At 49.2% G+C, this 21,284-nt stretch overlaps 1 protein-coding gene across 6 annotated transcripts in view; it reads left to right on the forward strand.

Moving 5' to 3' along the window:
- Positions 1–2,511: 2,511 nt before the first annotated feature.
- The window catches only part of SLC5A11 (solute carrier family 5 member 11), a 46,717-nt gene continuing 27,944 nt past the window's right edge, over positions 2,512–21,284 (forward strand). For 2 of the 6 annotated variants that reach the window (XM_056138882.1, XM_056138883.1), the window contains exons 1-6: positions 2,512–2,646; positions 6,688–6,759; positions 14,285–14,389; positions 16,693–16,752; positions 17,727–17,831; positions 18,992–19,097. In XM_056138882.1, the coding sequence (XP_055994857.1) occupies positions 2,512–2,646; positions 6,688–6,759; positions 14,285–14,389; positions 16,693–16,752; positions 17,727–17,831; positions 18,992–19,097 (583 nt within the window). Of the gene's footprint in view, positions 2,647–6,687; positions 6,760–14,284; positions 14,390–16,692; positions 16,753–17,726; positions 17,832–18,991; positions 19,098–21,284 lie in introns of those variants that run through there. The other 4 variants (XM_056138884.1, XM_056138885.1, XM_056138886.1 and 1 more) reach the window with 3 other exon arrangements.

The following is a 21,284-nucleotide window of genomic DNA, read 5'->3' on the forward strand; positions in this document are numbered from 1 at the left end:
TTAACAAAACTCGCAAGCCATGGCTAACTGCCACCCCCATTTTGGAGAGGGGGAAGAGGCTCCGAGATGATTTTCTGGGGATCGCAGAGACGAGATGGGCTTTGAACAAGTGGTGCTCTAACACCTGACACTTTATGGAGACCCGTCTACTTCCTTAGTGGCTTTTATTTGTCTGTTTGGGCCTCTCCTGGCGGGGCTCGGGGCCCTCGGGGGTGCCGGAGATGGAACCTGGGCTGGCTCCGTGCAAGGCAGATGCCCTCCCCGCCGTGTATCACTCTGGTCCCTTCCCGGAGCGTTTTGCCTCTCATGAGAATTTGTCATTGCGGCTGTTGTCCTCTCGGGTCAGGACAGGCCCGTCCCTCTTGTGGTCCCTTTCTGGTCTCTGTCCCTGTGTCTCGTCCCATCTCTGCAGTCTGGCAGTCAGCCTGTGTCCTTCCCGTCACTGTATTGTGGGATGGATCGAATGCGTGGAGGTGATGTCAGGTGTCACTCTGCATCCCTCTGTTCCTGTCCCTTTCCTTGTAAAATCTTCTAGGTGCACAAAAGTTGTACAGCAAATGGGGCCACCATCTCCCAAATGGGCCACCCACCCCAGTGGGGCAGCAGCTCAGGCCCCAGCATGGTGGAGACAGTGCAAGGGGCAAAAGAGTGCTTTGGGTCACCCCACAGGGTGGCCCTGGGCACACACAGTGTCACCCAGAGCCAGGCTGAGGAGGCATGAGGTTAGGGCCGGGGCCACCAGGCTCAGGGTCTGTGCACATCTGGTTTCTGATCAGTGTCCACAGGTGCTGCCCAATGATGTTCTGCAGAACCCCCCTGCCCCCAGAGCCAGCCCCGAGCCAGAGCCCAGTGGATGTCCCTAACTGTGAAGGGGGCAGAGGAAGGGCAGGAAGGCGTGATGGATCACAAAGACCACCAGTGCCACCTATGTCCAGGAAGTGGAATTAAGGTTACTAGTTTTTTTTTTTTTTTCTTTCTGTGTCACACCGAGCAATGCACAGGGGTTTCTCCTGGCTCTGCACTCAGGAATCACTTCTGGCGGTGCTTGAGGGACCCTACGGGATGCTGGGAATTGAACCTGGGTAGGCTGCGTGCAAGGCAAATGCAGTGTATCCTCTGTATTCTCACTCCAGCCCCAATTTCTTACGGCAGCAAATCTGGAACAAATCCAATTCCTGAGAGTGATGCTCGCGTCCAGGCGATTGGCTGTTTGGCATGGAGCCATGCCATGTTCGGACACAAGTCCTCTCTGGCAACACCAGCCTCTGGGAGATCCAGAATGAAAGGACGCCGACAATCTCCTCCATGGGAAAAACGTGGGGAAAGTCCCCACACGGGTCAGGACAACCCTGTGCCACTTCCCAGGACTTCTGGAGGCTGGTGTGTTAGAGGCCCAAGCTCAGGCTCCCCCAGATCCCAGCCCTGAGAATGGAAATGAGTTTCCTAAACCCTTTTCAGCTGCAAAACGGGGCATTAAGGATTTATATTTCAGGGGCTGGAATGATAGCACAGCAGGTAGGGCGTTTGCCTTGCACACAGCTGACTCGGTTCGATTCTCAGCATCCAATAGGGTCCCCTGAGCACCGCCAGGAGTAATTCCTAAGTGCAGAGCCAGGAGGAACCCCTGTGCATTGCCGGGTGTCACACCCGCCCCCCTGCAAAAAAAACTGTGTATGACCCAAAAAGCAAAAAAAAAAAGAATTTATATTCAGGGACTGGAGTAAGGTTCTTGTCTTGTGTGAAGCTGCCCTGGGAACCCCATATGATGGTCCTCTGAGCCCTTCAGGAATGATCCCTAATCACAGAGGCGGGAGTAAACCCTGAGTACAACTGGGTATTGCCTTCACAGGGCAGTCTGCTGAGAAACAGCTTAGAAGAGTGAGTCAGAGCCTGAAAGCACTCTTTGACCTCAAATCCCCACACCAGCACCTGAGCTGTACTGAGTAATTGAAAAAAAATTACTTAACTCTCCGTGCCTCAATTCCCCCTCCCAGCCCCTAATAAAATAAGGATGGTTAGTAAGGTTCTTTTTTACAGGATTTTGGACTCTTAGAATGAAACCTGGTATGCTATAGGTTTTGCTTATGTGGATGCAATTTTATGGGTATATCCTGCCTAGGGAAAAAACAGAGCATCTGAGAAAAGTGCTCGATTTGACCTGTACCCAGCTGTGAGGTCTCTGGTGGACAGAACCTGACTCTTTTCTGTTTTTCCCTGTTGGACATGCACATATTAAGTCTAAGAGGGTGGTGAAGCCACTGTGTTGTCTAAATTGGTTCTTCAGAGGTTGGATTAGTAAAAAGTCAACTGCAGTATTGCTGTAACTTCGTCGGAAGTGTTCACTGCATGGATGAGTGAAGGGCTGGGTGTAGAGAAGAACGGCTGAATCTTTCCCACGACTCTCTGTTTCCATCGTATCTCCCTCCACATGTGTCCCAAGAAGATTGGCTACAGGTTATGGCACCTGACCCACATTTGTGCTTCCTCAGGCGGCAGAGCTCCTTCAGGACCATGGAGAGCGCCCCCAGCAGCCCTCCGCCCACAGCGTCGGATCCCCTGGATGCCTTTCCCCAAAAGAGCCTGGAGCCCGGGGACATAGCAGTGCTGGTTCTGTACTTCCTCTTTGTCCTGGCTGTTGGAATATGGGTAAGCCAAGTGGGGAATGGGGGCGGGGGTGGTGAAGAGAAGCACCTGTTTTTTGTTTGTTTGTTTGGTTTTTACTTTTTGCTTCTTGAGTCACACCTGGCGATGCACAGGGGTTACTCCTGGCTTTGCACTCAGGAATTACTCCTGGCAGTGCTTGGGGGACTATATGGAATAATGAGAATCAAACCCGGATTGGCCACGTGCAAGGCAAACGCCCTCCCCACTGTACTATCCTCGAGCCCGAGAAGCACCTGTATTGGTCCTAAGAAAGCCCCATCACTTTGGAGAAGAGATACAGAAAGAGGGAAGGAGGCAAAAAGGGTCCAAGTTGTCACACTGATGTTATTTTTAGTACATTTGTGTATTTTCCAGGTTCTTGTTGCAAACCCCAGCAACTGTGAATGTGTCTTTCTCTCTTTCTTAAATAGAGGGTAACTTAATATGTTTTTTATCTTTCTAGTTTTCACTGACAAGTATCTCTTGAATATGTTTTAGTACAAGTACATAGAAGTTACTATGCACTCATCTTAAAAGTTGAACAGCAGTGTATATATAATTTTTATAATTTATAAATTGTATAAAATTTTATTATTTATAAAATATACATTAGTTTATATATAGTTAGTGTAATTTTTTGTGGGTGGCACACCCAGCTGTGCTAAGCTTCCTCCTGGCTCTGTGCTCAGGGATCACTGCTGGTGGGCTCAGGGGACGAAAGGGGAGCCAGGAATTGAACCCAGGTCAAATGTGTGCATAACATGTGTCTCACCTGCTGTACTATCTCTCTGACCCTGTTCTATATACTATTATACAGTAATTGATTTAACCTATTTCCAGCTAAGGTCACTTGGATTGTTTTCATGCCTTACTATTAAGATTGTACTGTAATTAAAAAAAAACCTTGTACATTCATTATTTTGTGTGTGTGTGAAACTACAATAATAGGATTCATTTTCTGTGGAATTGTCAAGTTAAATAATGATACGTTTGAGTCAAATTGTCTTCCTCAGATGTGGTACCAATTTGCACACACATTATTAATATATGAGAGAGAAAGCCTGTGGTTTTTTAATATATTTTTCCCCACACAGTATTGCAAATGCTTTCATTTTTGTCAAACCGACAGGGAAACAATACCGTCTCTATGCCTTTTAAATTGGGTTAGTATAGCGAGCACAGGGGCAGGAGCAATAGCACAGCGGGTAGGGCGTTCGCCTTACACGCGGCCAACATGGCCGACCCGAGTTCGATTCCTCCGCCCCTCTCGAAGAGCCCGGCAAGCTACCGAGAGTATTCGATATGCCAGACACAGTAACAGCAGGGTCTCCAATGGAGACGTTACTGGGTCCGCTCGAGCAAATCGACGATCAACGGGAGGGCCTTTACCTTTACCTTTACCTTTTATCATACTGTTAACATTCATGATTTTGATGTTCAAAGTTACTGCACCTCATCACTCCCAAAGTGCCTGAAGCCTTCCACCATTGTCCTTACGTCATTTCTAGCTCACCTTTCCCTTCCCCTCTCTACACACTCAATGCTTTGTTAATAAGCATTTATCTTATAATAAGTGAAATTGGACATTCTAACTGAACCTTGACTTTTAAGAACCTTGACTTTTAAGACTTAAGAATCACTTATTTCTTTTCTGAAGAATATGGTTTGATTTTTATTTTTATTTGTGGGGGGGACACTCAACAATGCTCAGGGATTCCTCCTGACTCTGCACTCAGGAATTACTCCTGGCATTACTCAGGGGACCCTATGGAATTTCAGGAATCAAATTTGGGTTGGCCGCATGCAACGCAAGCACCCAACCCACTGCACTACTATCACTGCTATTACCCTAAAGAGTATGGCTTTATATATCTGCTCCATTATCATGAAGGTCTTGCTCCTTTAACCACTAATTTCTAGCAACTCTTCCTATTAATGATGTTACTAACTTCGGGATAAGCATGGTGCCAAGGAGATGCTGTTTGATTGTTTTCAGGCCACCTAGTACAAAAGTCTTAAAAGTTAGAGCCAATTTTGCTTTTTGGGTCACACCCAGTGAGGCTCAGGGGTTACCCTGGCTCTGCACTCAGGAATTACTCCTGGCAGTGCTCAGGGGCTCCTGTGGGATGCCGGGGATTGAACCCGGGTCAGCTGCGTGCAAGGCAAACGCCCTGCCCGCTGTACTATTGCTCCGGCCCCTCATCTCTACTCTTCCAGAGCTAGAAGGAAAGATTATTTCTCTGTTCTTACCCTATAGCTTTTCCTCCTCAAGGTCGCTAAGGGGACAAAAGTACTGGACTTCTTATTGACTGTGGACCTCACCTCTCTGTTTGTCCCACCTTATCAGGACTGAGAAGGATGGATGTTAAGAGTGAGAGTGTTCAAGTGAGACCGGCTTGGAGTTGGGGGTACAGGTAGAATTAGGGTAGGGTTGGGTTCCAGGTGATGTCTATTTTCACAGGAGACTCTAAAGTATTCCTTGTTTGGGCATTCCTGGATTTTTGAGGGTTCTATGAAAATACTTCCTGTGTCACGTTTCAGTTGGAATGAACAAGAGTGGCTGTTTGCATACAACAACTTTGTAGAGATGAAAAAGTTTGAGCTCCTGCCCTCTCCCCTTCAGGAAGAAACCCTTCACCAACTACTTCTAGACTCACCCAGACACCCCAAAACACAAGGCTCTTTAGTGGTGAAGAAGTCTCAATCAAAACGTCTTCCTGGCAGGAATCTTACTACGTTTCTTTTTAACTTTTTAAATCGAATCACTGTGAGATAGACCCTTATCAAGCTGTTCATGTTTGGATTTCAGTCATACAGTCTTCCAACACCCATCCCTCCTCCAGTGGACATTTCCCAGCACCAGTGTCCCCAGGTTCCCTCACATCATCCCCACCCCCACCCCCACTCCCTGCTTGCCTCTATAACAGGCACTTTTCTTCCTGTTGGGCATTGTGGTTTGTGGTATTGATAATGAAAGGTTATTAAGAATATCCTTTTGCCTATTTTAACCCTCAGTTCTTGTCGAGCATGATCATTCCCAGTTATTATTGTCATATGGGTCTCTAATCTATCTTACCTACCCTGAGCCCCCCACACACTTGTGGTTACATCCAACCATTGACCAGTCCTCCTAACCCCTATTTTCCCTGGTCATGAATATTAGTCTTTCATATATATATATATATATATATATATATATATATATATATAATTCCTCTGTCCCTCTTGGAGAGCCCAGCAAGCTACCAAGAGTATCCCGCCTACACAGCAGAGCCTGGCAATTTTCCCGTGGTGTATTCAATATGCCAAACACAGTAACAACAAGTCTCACAATGGAGACGTTACTGGTGCCTGCTCGAGTAAATTGATGAACAACGGGAGGACAGTGCTACAGTGCTACCACGAACGAATGCAGTCATTCTATATCTGTCCTTCTCCTTCTGACTCTTTTAACTCAGCAGGATACTCTGAAATCTCACTACTTTTTAAGACCAGCTAAGATCTTGCTGATGTTCTAAGTCAGGTTGACCTGGGTTTGTACTCCCAGCCCTTCCATGAAAAATACGGCTCAAGATAAGTGATTTTATTTCTGAGCCAGAATTTCTCCATCTGTTAGGATGATACCAATGACACTAACCTCACAGGAATTGGCAAGGCTTAAAATTAGATAATGCTCTAAAGTGCATTTCATACACTCTTGTATCTTCAAATGCTTAGCCCATGCTGCCCACACTGAATCAATGCTGACCACCAGGAGGAGTGAGTACAGACAAACCCTGGGTCAAAGGCTCAAATGTCTATGCGGTTCAAGTAGGATTGAGAATGTGTAAATCGGGGCAACAGGGAAGAGTGGGAACCTACAGGGATTTTATTTTATTCCTCCTTTATTTAATTCTAATAAAAATATTAAAATCCACAGATTGAGCAATGACTCTGATGTTCAGGGCTGACCCCCTGGATGTCCAGTTGGTGACTCCTCTTCTGGATCATTCCAGGAGGTTCTGCTTGCTGCGACTCCTCTCACCCGCTCCTTTTCTGTTTCAGTCCACAGTGAAGACCAAAAAAGACACAGTGAAAGGCTACTTCCTCGCTGGAGGAGACATGGTGTGGTGGCCCGTAAGTGGTCTTTGGTTTTGTTACAGTCACGTCTCAGAGATTCTTCCAGCACTGATGTGCTCTTGGTACCCTTTGGTTTCAGGTTTGTTGGAAATTAGAGCCAAAGCCACGGAAGGCGCAGCTACACACTGAACACCTTCCACTAAAAGGAGGACTTGTCACTTTGCCTAGGGAACACGTCTAGGGTCCAGTGGCTTTCAGGGCTCCTTAGTGGTATCACTAGGACCTGATTTGTCTCTTGCTTCCCTCCCCTTCTTCCCTTCCCTTCCCTTCTTCCTGTTCTCTTTCCCCTGTTTCTCCTTCCTCCTGTCTCTCCTTCCTCTCTCCCTCTCTCCCTCAGTCCCTTCACTCCCTTTCCTTCTTCCTTTCTCCCTCCCTTCCTGCCTTTCTTCGTCCCTCCTTCCCCTCTTCCTTCCTTCCTTCCTTCCTCGCTTTTTTTACTTCCTCCCCTCCATTCCTCCTTCCTTTCTTCCTTTTTTGCTTCCTTTTTCTTCCTTCCTTCCTCTTCTCCCTTTTCCCTCCCTCCCTCCCTCCCTCCCTCCCTCCCTCCCTCCCTTCCTTCCTTCCTTCCTTCCTCCTTCCTTCCCTCCCTCCTCCATTCCTTCCTTCCTCCTTCCCTTCTCTTCATGATCTTCTATCTCTTCATCTCTGTCACCCTCTCTTTTGATTCTTTTTTTTTTTTTTTGCTTTTTGGATCACACTCAGCATTGCACAGGGGTTATTCCTGGCTCAGCACTCAGGAATTACTCCTTACGGTGCTCGGGGGACCATATGGGATTGTAGGAATCAAACCCGGGTTGGCCATGTGCAAGACAAATGCCATACTCACTGTGCTATTGCTCCAGCCCCGTGGGCACCATTCTTAACAGGCTCATTCATGGCCCCAAAGTAGTGACAACTGCTCTCAGTTACTCTTGCTTGAAGTTCTGCACAGCATTACATGAACACGGAGCCGCATCTGAAAAAATATGTGATAGGAAATGAGAGAATTAGATCTTGAAGGGAAACTGGAGTCCATTCCCAGGACAAGGCAGGATGGACATGGAGGGACAAACAGAGGCAGCCACCCATGAGTGTTTTCTTCCCAAACAGATTTAAGGCAGCTGCTCTGGAGGTGAGAAAAGGCTGGAACAGAATTGGCAGGTTTAACCCAGCACTTCCCAGGAGAAGCCCTTCTGGGAGATTTCTATTTCTTTTGCTGGACTCAGGGATCACTCAGTGGGTGAACAACCTTCCCAGCGAGGCTTTTGTTAAAGACAACAGTCAGTGACAATTACTTTACGTGCCATAAAAGAGTTCCCGAAGAATCCCAGATACTAGACTTACCAGTCAAAGGCCATAAATTAGCTGCATATTATTATTAATCATTACTGCTGTTGGGTACCAAACTCAAGGCCTCACCCATGACGCAAATACTCCACCACTAAGCTGCATCCTTAGCTTTATTTATTTATTTATTTGTTTGTTTGCCTTTTTGGGTCACACAAGAGATGCATAGGGGTTACTCTTGGCTCTGCACTCAGGAATTACTCCGGCGGTGCTTGGAGGACCATATGGGAATCGAACCTGGGATGGCCGCATGCAAGGCAAATGCCCTACCTGCTGTGCTATTGCTCCAACCCCTGCATCCTTAGATCCTCAGTGATCTTAATATCAGAAAAAAATAGAATTTAAACCAAACTATTACTAGGAATGATTTATGGAATGGTTAAAGGGTCTACTGATAAAGAACTTACAATGACTACAAACATACATGTTTTGCACAGGACCCCTATATATGTTGTAAAACTCAACCAAATCAAAAGGAGAACAATAGATAATGCTATATATACATATATATAATAATAAAGCAATAGATAATGCTGAGAACGGGACATGTCCACATTCCATTTTCAATTCTGTAGAACCAGACACGGGACAAGCAAAGCAGCAGCAGCAGCACCTCACGTGTTCCTGTTACATACACATGGAACAATTTCCAGGAGTCACACGTTAGACTGTACATATTCCATAAATTACAAAAGTTTCAGTTACTCAGAGTGGGTTGGATGCTCATAATGGAATACATTCAGAAATCAGTTATAGGGGCTGGAGCGATAGCACAGTGGGTAGGGCATGTGCCTTGCACATGACCAACCTGGGTTCGATTTCCAGCATCTGCATGGTCCCCCAGCACTGCCAGGAGTAATTCCTGAGTGCAGAGCCAGGAGTAATCCTGTGCATCACCGGGTGTGACCCAAAAATAAAAAAAAAAAAGAAATCAGTTATAGAAGGAAGCTTTAGTAATTAAAAATATGTGAAAACTAATTAAGATACTTCCAGATAACCAGTGGGTCAAATAATAAACCAGAGAGGATTTTAGAAAGTACTTTGAGGACTGAAATGCTAGCACAGTGGGAAGGAAGCTCACCTTGCATGCAGCCAACCTGGGTTCAATTCCTGGCAACCCCTAGGGTCCTCTGGGCACTGCCAGGAGCCATCCCTGAGCACAGTGCCAGGAGGAAGCCCTTGAGCATCACTGGGCATGACCCAAACTCAGAGAAAAAGAAAACAACCCTTTAAAGCAAAAACACAACATACCAACATATGGAGCAATAGCACAGCGTGTAGGGTGTTTGTCTTGAACATGTCCAACCCAGGTTTGATTCCCAGCATCCCATATGGTCCCCTGGACACCGCCAGGAGTAATTCTGAGTGCATGAGCCAGGAGTAACACCTGTGCATTGCCGGGTGTGACCCAGAAAAAAGAAAAGTACAGGGCACATGGCTAAAGCAGAAAATGCTTAGTAGGAAATCCACACCATAAATATCTATATTTAAAAAGTAGCAGATATCAAACTTATAGCCAAATTTTTCATCATAATAAACTGGGAAAAATGAAACCCGAGGCAAGCAGAAGAAATAAAAGAATGCATAATGAGGAGGCGATAAAAAAAAACACTGCATAGAAACTTTAGCTAAAACCAGCACAGTGAAAAAAAGTTAGTTTTTTTTGGAAAAGGTAAACACAGTTGGTCAGGAGAAAAGATAGAAGCAGTGATTAAAGTGAGAAATGGAATTATTGTATGCTTAAAAGGCAACTACCTGGGGCTGGAGTGATAACACAGCAGGTAGGGCGTTTGCTTTGTATGTGGCCAACCCAGGTTCAATTTCCAGCATCCCATATGGTCCCTTGAACACCGCCAGGGGTGATTCCTGAGTGTATGAGCCAGGAGTAATCCCTATGCAATGCCGGGTGTAATCCAAAAAGAAAAAACAAACAAACAAAAAACCCCACGCAACTACCAGTAACTTTGTAAATCATTGCTCTTTAATAAAAATTAAAGCAGAAGAAAATCAGAAGTGAAGGGGCCAGAGCAAGCTCTTGAGGAGCTGGAGAGACGGTGTGTTCAGCCCCTGAGCCCACTGGTGTGAACCTCCCTGTACACATAGAGTCAGAAATGAGAGAAGGTGCATCACTACCAACCGTACAGAAATAAACATTCTTTTTTATTGATTTGTTTTTGGGTCATACCTAGTGGTGCTCAGGGGTTACTCCTGGCTCTGCACTCAGGAATGACTCCTGGTGGTGCTCAGGGGACCATATGGGATGCCGGGGATCGAACCCAGGTTGGTTGCGTCAAGGCAAATGCCCTACCTGCTATGGTCCCAGAAATAAAAATTCTAAGGAACTAGTATGAGCAGTTGGGTGTCAGAAATTAGCCCACTTAGATGAAATATTCAGGTCCGTGGAAAGATTCAAAGTGCTGGGCTGAAGAGAGAGTACAGTGGGCCTCCTTGAGTTCAGTCCCTGGAATCCCATTTAGTCCCTAGAGCCCTCCAGGAGGAATTCCTGATTACAGAGCCAGGAGGAAGCCCTGAGCACCCCTAGGAGAGGCCCTCCCAAACAAGAGATACAAACTGTTGAAACTGATTCAAGAAAAAATAGAAAAACCTGAATTAGACCTATGAAAAGAAAAAATAAATAAATTTCCCTCTCACACTCAAACCTTGCAAAAAGGCCAACAACTACATGACCTTCACTAGCAAAATGTCCCAAATGTTTAAAAAAGAAAGAGTGGCTGGGAGATAAGTAACAGAGCAAGGGCCTAAGATGGGTGGGGTCTTTACGCCCCTTCACACCTGGCCCACCCGGTGACTTCTGAGTGTTTCCAGCCCACAGAGCGCTGCATCACTGGGCTGGAGCACCAGAACCACTGGCCATACCACGAGGCCAAATAACCAGGGGTGGCCCCAAGTGCCTACACAACGACCCCAGCTCCAGTATTTAAAAAAAAAAAAAACTTGGCCAGAGAGCTAATACAGGGATAAGGTGCTTGTCTCTTGCATCAGCCAACCCTGATTTGATCTCTGTCACCCCCTCGATGGTCGCTGGAGCACTGCAGGACCTCGATGGACCCTGAGCACAAAGCCAGGAGCAATCCTTGAGCACCACTGGGTATGCCCCTCCCCCATTAAGATGAATAATTAAAATAATTTAAAACACATGAAAGAAATGACAGTAATTAACATATTCCTGGCTAAAATATTATTTATTTATTTTTGCTTTTTGAGCCACATCCGGAGATGCACAGGGGTTACTCCTGGCTCCGCACTCAGGAAGTTCTCCTGACGGTGCTCGGGGGACCATATGGGATGCTGGGACTCGAACCCGGGTTGGCCGGGTGCAAGGCAAACACCCTACCCACTGTGCTATCACTCCAGTCCTAAACTATTTTTTTAAAATAAAGAATTGACACCAATTCTTTAAAAGGTAATCAAAGACATTCTAATTTATTCTAATTTATTTGACTAACTATGCCTCCCAAACATAAATTCAACAGTCCTTATCAAACTAAAATAATAGCAACTTACAAAAGACATGATACGTCATGACAAAGTGAGATTTTTCTAGATTGCAAGGTTGAACCATGTAAAAAAACAAATCAATGTAATTGCCACATTTTTAAATTAATTTTTGTTAAAACACTGTTATTTGCAAAGTTGTTCATGAAACAGTTGTTTCAAGCATTTAAGTGTGACTTCCCTCCACCAATATCCCATTTCCTTCCCAATCCTCACTTGCTCCCTTTGGCACATAATAAATTTACTTTATATTGCTTATTGCAACACAACTTCAAGAACTGGCAAATAGAACGATCAGAAAATAAATTCGTAAGCGCCGATTTATAATACATCATACTACAAAGGTCCAAATATCACAACCTCAGTACATGGGGAAAAGGCGTGTGAAACTTTTGCTTTGAGCCAGACTCAGCTGTGCTGTGGGGTTACTCTCAGCTTGGTGCTCAGGGGACTCTGTGGGACCAGGGATCAAACCTCAGCCTGCCCTGGGTTAGATCCCTGGCACCGCAGGGTCCCTGAGCACAGCCGGAAGCCATCCCTGAGCACCCAGCCAGGAGTGTACCCTTAGGACGGCCTCTGCACACAAGAGGCTCAGGCTCAAACCCTGGTACCCTGCCAGAAATTACTCCCAAGCACTGAGTTGGGATGAGCCCCTGAGCCCTGCCAGGCATGGCCTCAGCCCTCCCCCTCAAAAAGAAAGAAAGGAGGATGGAGAATTCACATTTCCAAATTTTATTTTATTTTTGTTTGTTTTTTGGGGGCTGGAGCAATAGCACAGCGGTAGGGCGTTTGCCTTGCGCGCAGCCAACATGGCCGACCCGAGTTCGATTCCTCTGCCCCTCTCAGAGCCCGGCAAGCTACCGAGAGTATCTCGCCCGCACGGCAGAGCCTGGCAAGCTCCCCGTGACGTATTCGATATGCCAGACACAGTAAAAACAAAGTCTCCAATGGAGACGTTACTGGGCCCGCTCGAGCAAATCGACGAACAACGGGAGGGCCTTTACCTTTACCTTTTTGGCTTTGGGATCACTCTTGGTGGTGCTCAGAGCTTACTCTGGGCAGAGCTCAGGAGACCATCTGTGGTGACGGGGATCGAACTTGCAGCTGTGTGCAACCTTCCTCTGCTCTTCTACCTCTCTGGCTCTGTTTTATTTTCTTTGTTTTGGGGGGTCATACTCAGCATTGCTCAGGGGTTACTCCTGGCTCTACGCTCAGGATACTCCTGGCTGGGCTCAAGGGACCATATGGGATGCTGGGGATCAAACCGTCAGCTCTATGCTAGGGGAATGCCCCACCCTCTTTACTATTGCTCTGGCCCCCAATTTATTTATTTATTTATTTTATCTATGAGCGAAGATTTGTGTCACACAAGTGGTACTCAGTGACTATCCTGGTTCTGTGCTCAGGAGTCACTCCTGGTGGTGCTCAGGGAGACCATATGTGGTGCTGGGGATCAAACCAGGTTCAGCTGCACACCAGGAACTCCTTTTCTTGTGATTGTTTTTGTTTTGGGACCATACCTGGTGGTGCTCAGGGCTTACTCCTAGCTTTACATTCATTCCTGGAGGGTTCAGGGGACCGTATAGAATGCCAGGGATTAAACCTGGGTCGGCTGCGTGCAAGGCAAGCTTTTACCCATTGTGCTAGCACTCTGGCATCCAGAAAGGTAACTTCTTAAGTCCGCTGTTCTCTCTCTGGCCCAATGAATTTCCCAAGTTTAGTATCCAGTAACAGGACTCAAGCAACCAGTAAAAAGTGTGAGGACAGATGGGTGGTACAGAGCCAGGTGGGAGACAGACTGACCAGCCAATAGGAGAAGCAGTGGGCCTCGTGGGAGTCTCTCTCTCTCCCTCTCCTTCTCTCTTTCTCCCCCTCCCTCCCTCTCTCTCCCCCTCTACCCTTCTCTCTCTCCCACCCTCCCTCTCTCCCCTCTCTCCCTCTCCCTCTCCCCCACTCTCCTTTTTTCTTGGACTTGTCTCTCTGCAGGTCTTTTTGCCTACACAGCCCAGTCTGAGGAACCAGCAGAGACAGAGGCTCCATTCCAAATTCTCAGGAGAAAGAAGCATTTAGCCCACATGGAGCTAATTGTCCAGGCACATCTGCACAATCCACGACACCAGGGATGGGGGTCACCGGTTCCAGTGGGGTTTACCATTGGGGTTTACCAAAAGGAGGGCTTAGCCACTCGGCTCAATTAGAGGCAGGCCCGGGGGATGATTCTCAACAGAAGCACAGATTTCCACTTCCTGGTGTCCTGGGAAGCAGCTGTGTGCTGGGTCTAACCCTGGGGCTCCACACGGCACGTTTCAGGCACCCACAGAGACAGACTTGGGGCACCAGGCTGACAGCAACTCGTCCTGGAGCAGAAGGCAATCTTGTTTTCAATTTTTTTCCCTTTTGGGTCACACCCAGTGATGCTCAGGGGTTACTCCTGGCTCTGCACTCAGGAATTACTCTTGGCAGTGCTTGACTGACCATATGGGATGCTAAGAATCGAACCTGGGTCAACCGCATGCAAGGCAAATGCCCTATCCACTATGCTATTGCTCCAGCCCTTTGTTTTCAAATTTGAAAACGGTGCCCAGAGACCCGGGGCAGCCCTGCCTCGTCTTCCTCCCCCTGGGGCCTGGTTCCTCTGCAGTGAGCCCAGCCCGGGTTCTCACTGCCCGTCTCCCTACAGGTGGGCGCGTCCCTGTTTGCCAGCAACGTTGGAAGTGGACATTTCGTGGGCCTGGCGGGATCGGGCGCTGCCGCAGGAGTTTCTGCAGCTGCGTATGAGTTCAATGTAAGTATTTCTTGGGGCAGGGTCAGCGCAAGCCTCTATTAAGGAGAGAGAGAGAGAGAGAGAGAGAGAGAGAGAGAGAGAGAGAGAGAGAGAGAGAGAGTCTGTGTCTCTGTGTGTCTGTGTCTGGGGGGGAATTGTGGGGTTTCAAGCTGGGCCAGGAAGGGGCTGAAGTGATCAAGCACAAGCCTTGTATGTGGGAACCCCTGGGTTTTGCCCCTGGCAGCTCTGCCTGATATTGCCAAGTGCACCTCGTCACCCCACCCCTCTGTTCAACAACAGCAACAGAGGGCAGGGAGGTGTCACAGGACAATGAGCAGGATGTGGTCAGCCATGTTTGCTCTGCAAGTTTAGGCTCTGCATGCTTGCCCGGGGGCCGCGAAGGCCACGATCCCTCCATATGGGCACAGAGAAGAGACCTCAGCATCCCTCCCTCTGGCAGAAGGCTGGAGAGCATTTCTCTGTGTTCTAGAGTATTTGGGAAAAAAACACAACATGGGGTTCAGCTGGTCTTATTTGGCTGTTTTTTGGCTACACCAGGCAGTGCTCAGGCTTACTCCTGGCTCTGCACTCAGGGATCACCCCTGGGAGGCTCAGGGGACCATATGGACCAAAAGAAGAAAAAAATCAAAGTCGGGACTGGGGAGATTGGGCAATGGATAAGGCACTGCCACGCGTGTAGCTGATCCCTGGCATCCGAATGGCCCCCTGAGCACCACCAAGAGTGATCCCTGAGCACAGAGTCAGGAAGAAGCCCTGAACACAGACAGACGTGGCACCCCCCCTCCATTTTATTTATTTTTTGCTTTTTGGGTAACACCCGGCAATGCTCAGGGATTACTTCTGACTCTGCACTCAGGAATTACTCCTGACAGTGCTCAGGGGACCATATGGGATGCTGGGAATTGAACCTGGGTCGGCCGCATGCAAGGCAAATGCCCTACCCGCTGTGCTATCACTCCAGCCCCCCAATTTTTTTTAAAGGAAAGAAATGTTACAGGTGACTTCTGTGAAGCGGGGAAGGGACAGGAGGCTGCCGCTTCCCTCTCTACCCACTCGGCCTCCCAGAAAGTGTTAGAGGAAATGGAGGGCTGAGGAAAGTCTGCGGTGAGCCCCAGCACGGTACAGTCCTCACGCCTCACAGCGCCACGAGGCAGCTGGCGAACTTGTGCTGCATGGCGCGGGGGACGATCCTGGCCACCCGGTCTCTCTGGGAGCCGTGGACTCAGGCTGGAGCCAGGAACTGTTCTTGGCAGGAAGGAAAGTCAGACTGGATCTGGGGGTTTGGGGGTCTGTGACCTTCCCTTTCCCCCACAGAAAAGAATTTTGGGAAGAGACAGAGCAGTCAAATATTTTTATTTAGATATTATGAGGAGGAAGGGGAGAGAGCGGGAGGGAGGGAGGGGGGAGAGAGAGAGAGAGAGGGAGGGAGAGAGAGAGCAGAGTTCACATCGCAGGTGGAGATGTGCTGCGGGCCTCCAGCCAGATTGGGGAGGAGCTGCCTGCCTTCGCAGGGCTGGTTTTATAGATTTTCCTGCCCAGCTGCCCCCGCGTGGGGCTTCCCACCTAGAGAAGCGTCTGTTACTATGGCATTATCCAGGGGAAGAGCTTGACTCTTCTGCTGTCCCCTGCACTGTCCTTTCCCCGCCCTTTATTCCTGCTAGAGCTTCTCTCCGGAGTAGGGGTTCAGCCTTCTCTAGGCCTCTGCTGGTGCCAGTTAGAGTCCTATCAGGCCTCAGTTCCTGCGTCCACACAGTGGGTCTGGCCATGATGCTTTTCGCTTCTCTAGGGCTAGTGACAGTGTCTGAGCGGGTCTTGGTTTGTTGCTTGTCAAGAGCCCGTTGCTGGGAGCTTCCTACCTACCTGCCCACTGCAGAAATGCAAAAAGCAAAAGCAAGCGGGCAGTGCCCTCTCCTCTAGGCCAGCCTCTTCTGTTGGAACGTGGAAGCTTCTGCCAGAGAGCTGGAGAGCGCCAGGGCCAGCCCGGACGCAGAGGGAAATCTAAACCAGCATCTTCATGGGGCATCTGGTTCCCCACCCCTACCCCATCCTGGGAAACCACTTCAACGTTGTCCTGAATTGATGCAGCCTCCAAAATTGGGCGTGTGCTTGTGCACACGATGGCGAAGCTTTCTCCCTTTCCCTAACTGCCGACTCCCCCCTCTTCACCTTCCCCATTCGGGGATCCCCTCCCCTTCTACACTGGGGCCTGGGCACCTTACTGCTCTAGGTCTCCTCCAGCCTGCCTGAGGGCCGGTCTTCCCACTGGAATCTTCGCCTCCCTCATGACTCTCTTTCCCCGGCAGGGCTTGTTTTTTGTGCTGATGTTGGCCTGGGTTTTCCTCCCTATCTACATTGCTGGTCAGGTGAGTGTTTGGGTGGGAGGGGACAGGGACTTGGAAGGTTCCCCAAGCACTGCACCAACTGTGGGTGGTCCCCCATAAAAGAATACAGCTGGTTCGAAGAAAAACATGAGGTTATTAAGAACGATAGCACAGCGGTAGGGCGTTCGCCTTACAAGCGGCCAACATGGCCGACCCGAGTTCGATTCCTCCGCCCCTCTCGGAGAGCCCGGCAAGCTACCGAGAGTATTCGATATGCCAGACACAGTAACAACAAAGTCTCCAATGGAGACGTTACTGGGCCCGCTCGAGCAAATCGACGATCAACGGGAGGGCCTTTACCTTTACCTTTATTAAGAATCCAGGTGATGGGATGGGAGGGCCAGGAAAATAGCTCAAAGTCTGGAACTCACAACTAGCCTCGCTGAGGTCCTCAGTTCAATCCACTATCCTACATCCCTCCTCTCCGTCCACTCCCCCAGCATTTCTGGTGTTTTGCACTCGGGTGTCACTCCTGGTGGTGCTTGGGGGACCTTATGGGAGGTCGGGGATGGAACCCGGATCTGCCCTGTGCAAGGCAAACGCCCTCCCTGCTGTGCTATTGCTCTGGCCCCTCCCCCAGCGCTTCTGGTTGGGGCACTGGTATCCCCACCCCACCCCCCTTCCCACATACACACTGCCCCCACACTGCCTGGTTTGAACACTGAGCTGTCAACCTGCACTTTCTGGGTGAGTATTGCCAAGGGTGTCCATGGTCCCCAGTCACTGCTGGGGAGAAGCCCCCCACCCCCTCAAAAAATGGGAGGGGACTCTTCAGATGCTTTGCATTTAGGAAATCTGAGTCTTGGGCACAGAAGCCGAACTCTTTGGCCCACTCCCTGCTTCAGTCTTCCATGGAGAAGACCACGTCTGTGTCTCTGGCGGAGCAGGGTGGGGAGGTGGGCACAGTCGCAGCCTTGGCCCCCTGAGTCGGAGGCGTCACGCGTGTCCCTCTCCAGGTCACCACGATGCCCGAGTACCTCCGGAAACGCTTCGGTGGCACCAGAATTCCCCTCACACTGGCCGTGCTCTACCTGTTCATCTACATCTTCACCAAGATCTCCGTGAGATGTGGGGGCACAGCCTGGCCTCCGTTGGGTGGGGGTGCTCCCCCTTCTCCCCCTTTCTCCTCCTCCTGGGCAGGCAGGGGGAGGAGGGTGGCTGAGGGTTGGGGAGGTGGGGCGGGAGCATCCAGTCAGAAGGACTCGGTGCCTGCACTGCTTCAGTGACCTCCGGGGGAGGGGCACTCGGGAGTCCTGCCCACGCCATGCAGGCTGTGGTCCCTGGGCCGGCCCGCCTGGACCTTGGGTGCTGCAGCTTTCCTGAGAGTGACACGGCAGCTGCATTGCATGGTGCACGCAGATTCCAGCGGGAGGACAAGCCCTCGGGCAGGCTGGAGGGGGCCTAGAGGAATAAGGTGTCCAGGGCCCAGCGTAGAAGGGGAGGGATCCCCCGCAGGGGAAGGTGCACTGGGGGCGTTGGCAGCTGCGGAAAGGGAGAAAGGCTTTGCCACTGGGCACACGACAACACACAGAAGTTCGGAGCCCGCATCGACGTCAGGACCTCATTGAAGGGGCTGGAGCGAAAACAAAGTGGGTAGGGCGTTTGCCTTGCATGAGGCTGCCCCGGGTTCTATTCCCAGCATCCCACATGGTCCCCCAAGCCCTTCCAGGAGTCATTCCTGAGTGCAGAGCCAGGAGTAACCCCTGAGCATCGCTGGGTGTGACCCATTTTTTAAAAAAAGCAAAAAAAAAATAAAGATTTATAAAAAAATTAAAAAAAAATTTTTTTTAAAAAGGACCTCATTGAAGTGGTTTTCCAGGACAGGAGGACGTGGGGGGAGTTGAGGGACCCGGTGTCAGTAAAGGAAAGGGCCAAAGGGTGGGCATATGGGGGAGGGGGCTGGCACACAATTCATTTATGGAGACAGGAACTTGGGGCCCATGGAATCACTCTAGAGCATGGAGCAGAGCGGAAGGGGTGAGGGGCGCAGAGGATGGATGGAGTGTGGCAAGGCCAAGAGAGAAGTCAGAAGACGGTGGAGGGGTACTGCATCTGCCCAAGAGAGAGGCGTGATCATCACTGCTCGCGTGGTTCTGGCATGAGATCTTCGCCCAGGGCCCTCGGAGCACTGTGTGGTATTTGTAAGGGTCGAGGCCAGAGCCTGCTCTGGGCCAGGAGAGCCTCTGCGTGTGTTGACTCACCCATTCATTGCTGGTCTCAGGTGGACATGTATGCAGGCGCCATCTTCATCCAGCAGTCTTTGCACCTGGATCTCTACCTGGCCGTCATCGGGCTGTTGGCCATCACTGCTGTCTACACCATTGCAGGTGAGACTGAGCTGGGCGTGCCAGAGAGATGGGGGGAGAGGGTGCCAGGCCACCCCCCCCCAGCTCTTCCTGGCGGCTTGTCTTCTTTTTTCCTGTGTGTGAAGACTACGCAATCCCTAAACCCCAGTGACCCCAATAAGATATTTTCTCTTGGTCATCATCCAAAGGAAGTGGATTGCCTGAGAAAAGCGATGATTTTATTTTCCTTATTATTTTTTGGGTCCTAAGCAGTACTTGGTGGGGAGGGGGTCTGGAGGCCCCGTCCTCCAATTCTCAGCCAGTGGGGTTGAAGCCATGTTTCTGGAGGGAGCCTGTGGCGCTGCTAAGGGCCCCCACACAGCAGTGCTTGGGGGCCCCACGGAACAGTGTTCTGGGGGTCAAACTGGCGTCAGCTGCATAACGAGGCATTTAGCTCCTGTACTCCTTGGATGAAGAGGGAAGATTTTTATTTTTTAATTTAATAAATATTTTGTTTCTGAGCCATACCTGGTAGTGCTCAGGGATGACTCTTGATTCTGTCCGTGCTCAGGAATCACTTCTGGTGGGGCTCAGAGGGCCGTTTGAAGTGCTGGGGATTGAGCCTGGGTTGACCTTATGCAAGGCAAGCACCCTATCCGCTGTACTAGCTCTCTAGCCCCTCAAGAAGGAAGATTTTTCCTTTATTTTTCTTTTTGGGTTACACCCAGTAATGCTCAGGGGTTGCTCCTGGCTCTGCACTCAGGAGTTACTCCTGGCGGTGCTCGGGGGCCCATATGGGATACTGGGAATCAAACCCGGGTCGGCCGCAGCAAGGCAAACGCCCAATCTGCTGTGCTATCGCTCCAGCCCCAGGAAGATTCTTTTTATTATTTTGATTTTGAGGCCATACCTGGTGGTCCTCACAGTTTCCTCCTGGCTCCAGGGATCATTCCTCAGCACCACAGATAGTTTCCTGAGCACCATCAGGGGTAACTCCTGAGCACAGAGCCAGGAACAGCTCCTGAGCACTGCCGGGTGTGGGCCTCCCCTCAAAAATCATCAAACACAGTACCCAGCCCTTGATCCATGCTCAATAAGTATCACCAGGAATATAAATGCTGGCGGGTGCATAGTGCTCTGGAGTTCAGCCATCGGAAGGACAGCAGAGAAATGGGGCCAGCATCCGGCCAAGGGCTCAATTCCTGCTGACAGGGAATGACATCCCAGCACATACTTTAAAAAAATTTTTTTTTTAGTTTTTAAAAAATTTTTAAATCACCGTGAGATAGAACATTATGATGTTCATGATTGTGTCTCAGTCATACAGTGTTCCAACACTCCACCCCTCCAGTGTCATTTCCCAGCACCAATGTCCCCAGTGTCCCTCCCACGTCTTCAAGCCACCCCCCACCCCAGTTTGCCTCTATGGCAGGCACCTCTCCTCTCTCTTTCTTTCTCTCTCTCATTTTAGGCATTATGGTTTGCAATACAGATACTGAAAGGTTATCATGTCTATTCCTTTACCTACTTTCTACACTCAGTTCTTTTTTTCTCTCTTTTTTCTTTTTTAATTTTTATTAGTGAAACACTATGAAGTACAGTTGTAGACTTACAAAATTTTGTGCTTGGGTTTCAGTTATACAATGATCAAGTACCCATCCCTCCACCAGTGCCCATTTTCCACCACCACGGGTCCCAGTATCCCTCCCACCCCCCATCATCCCCCCATCCCACCCTGCCTCTGTGTCAGGGCATTCCCTTTTGTTCTCTCCTTTTGGGTGTTGCCTACACTCAGTTCTTATCCAGAGTGATCATTTCCAACTAATGTAATACTTGATTCTCCTCTGTCTTAACTACCCTCCATCTCCCACACCATTGGCCCACCATTGACCAGTCCTATTGGCCCATTTTCTCTGTCATTGGATATTAGTGTCATACTGTTGGGATTTTTTTGTATCCCACAAAAAATGCAGTGATTCTATATATGTCCTTCTCCTGACTCATTTCACTCAGCATGATTCTCACTAAGTCTATCCATTTAGCATGTGCTTTCTTTGATTTTTTAATTTTTTATGCTATAATTTTTGTTGCTTTTTTAAAAAATTTTTATTGGTGAAACACCATGAGGTACAGTTGTAGACTTACAAATTTTTGTGCTTGGGTTTCAATGATACAATGATCAAGTACCCATCCCTCCACCAGTGCCCATTTCCCACCACCATGGATCCC

This window comes from Sorex fumeus, unplaced genomic scaffold (assembly GCF_029834395.1).
Source record: "Sorex fumeus unplaced genomic scaffold, SorFum_2.1 ptg000130l, whole genome shotgun sequence".
Classification (NCBI taxonomy): domain Eukaryota; kingdom Metazoa; phylum Chordata; class Mammalia; order Eulipotyphla; family Soricidae; genus Sorex; species Sorex fumeus.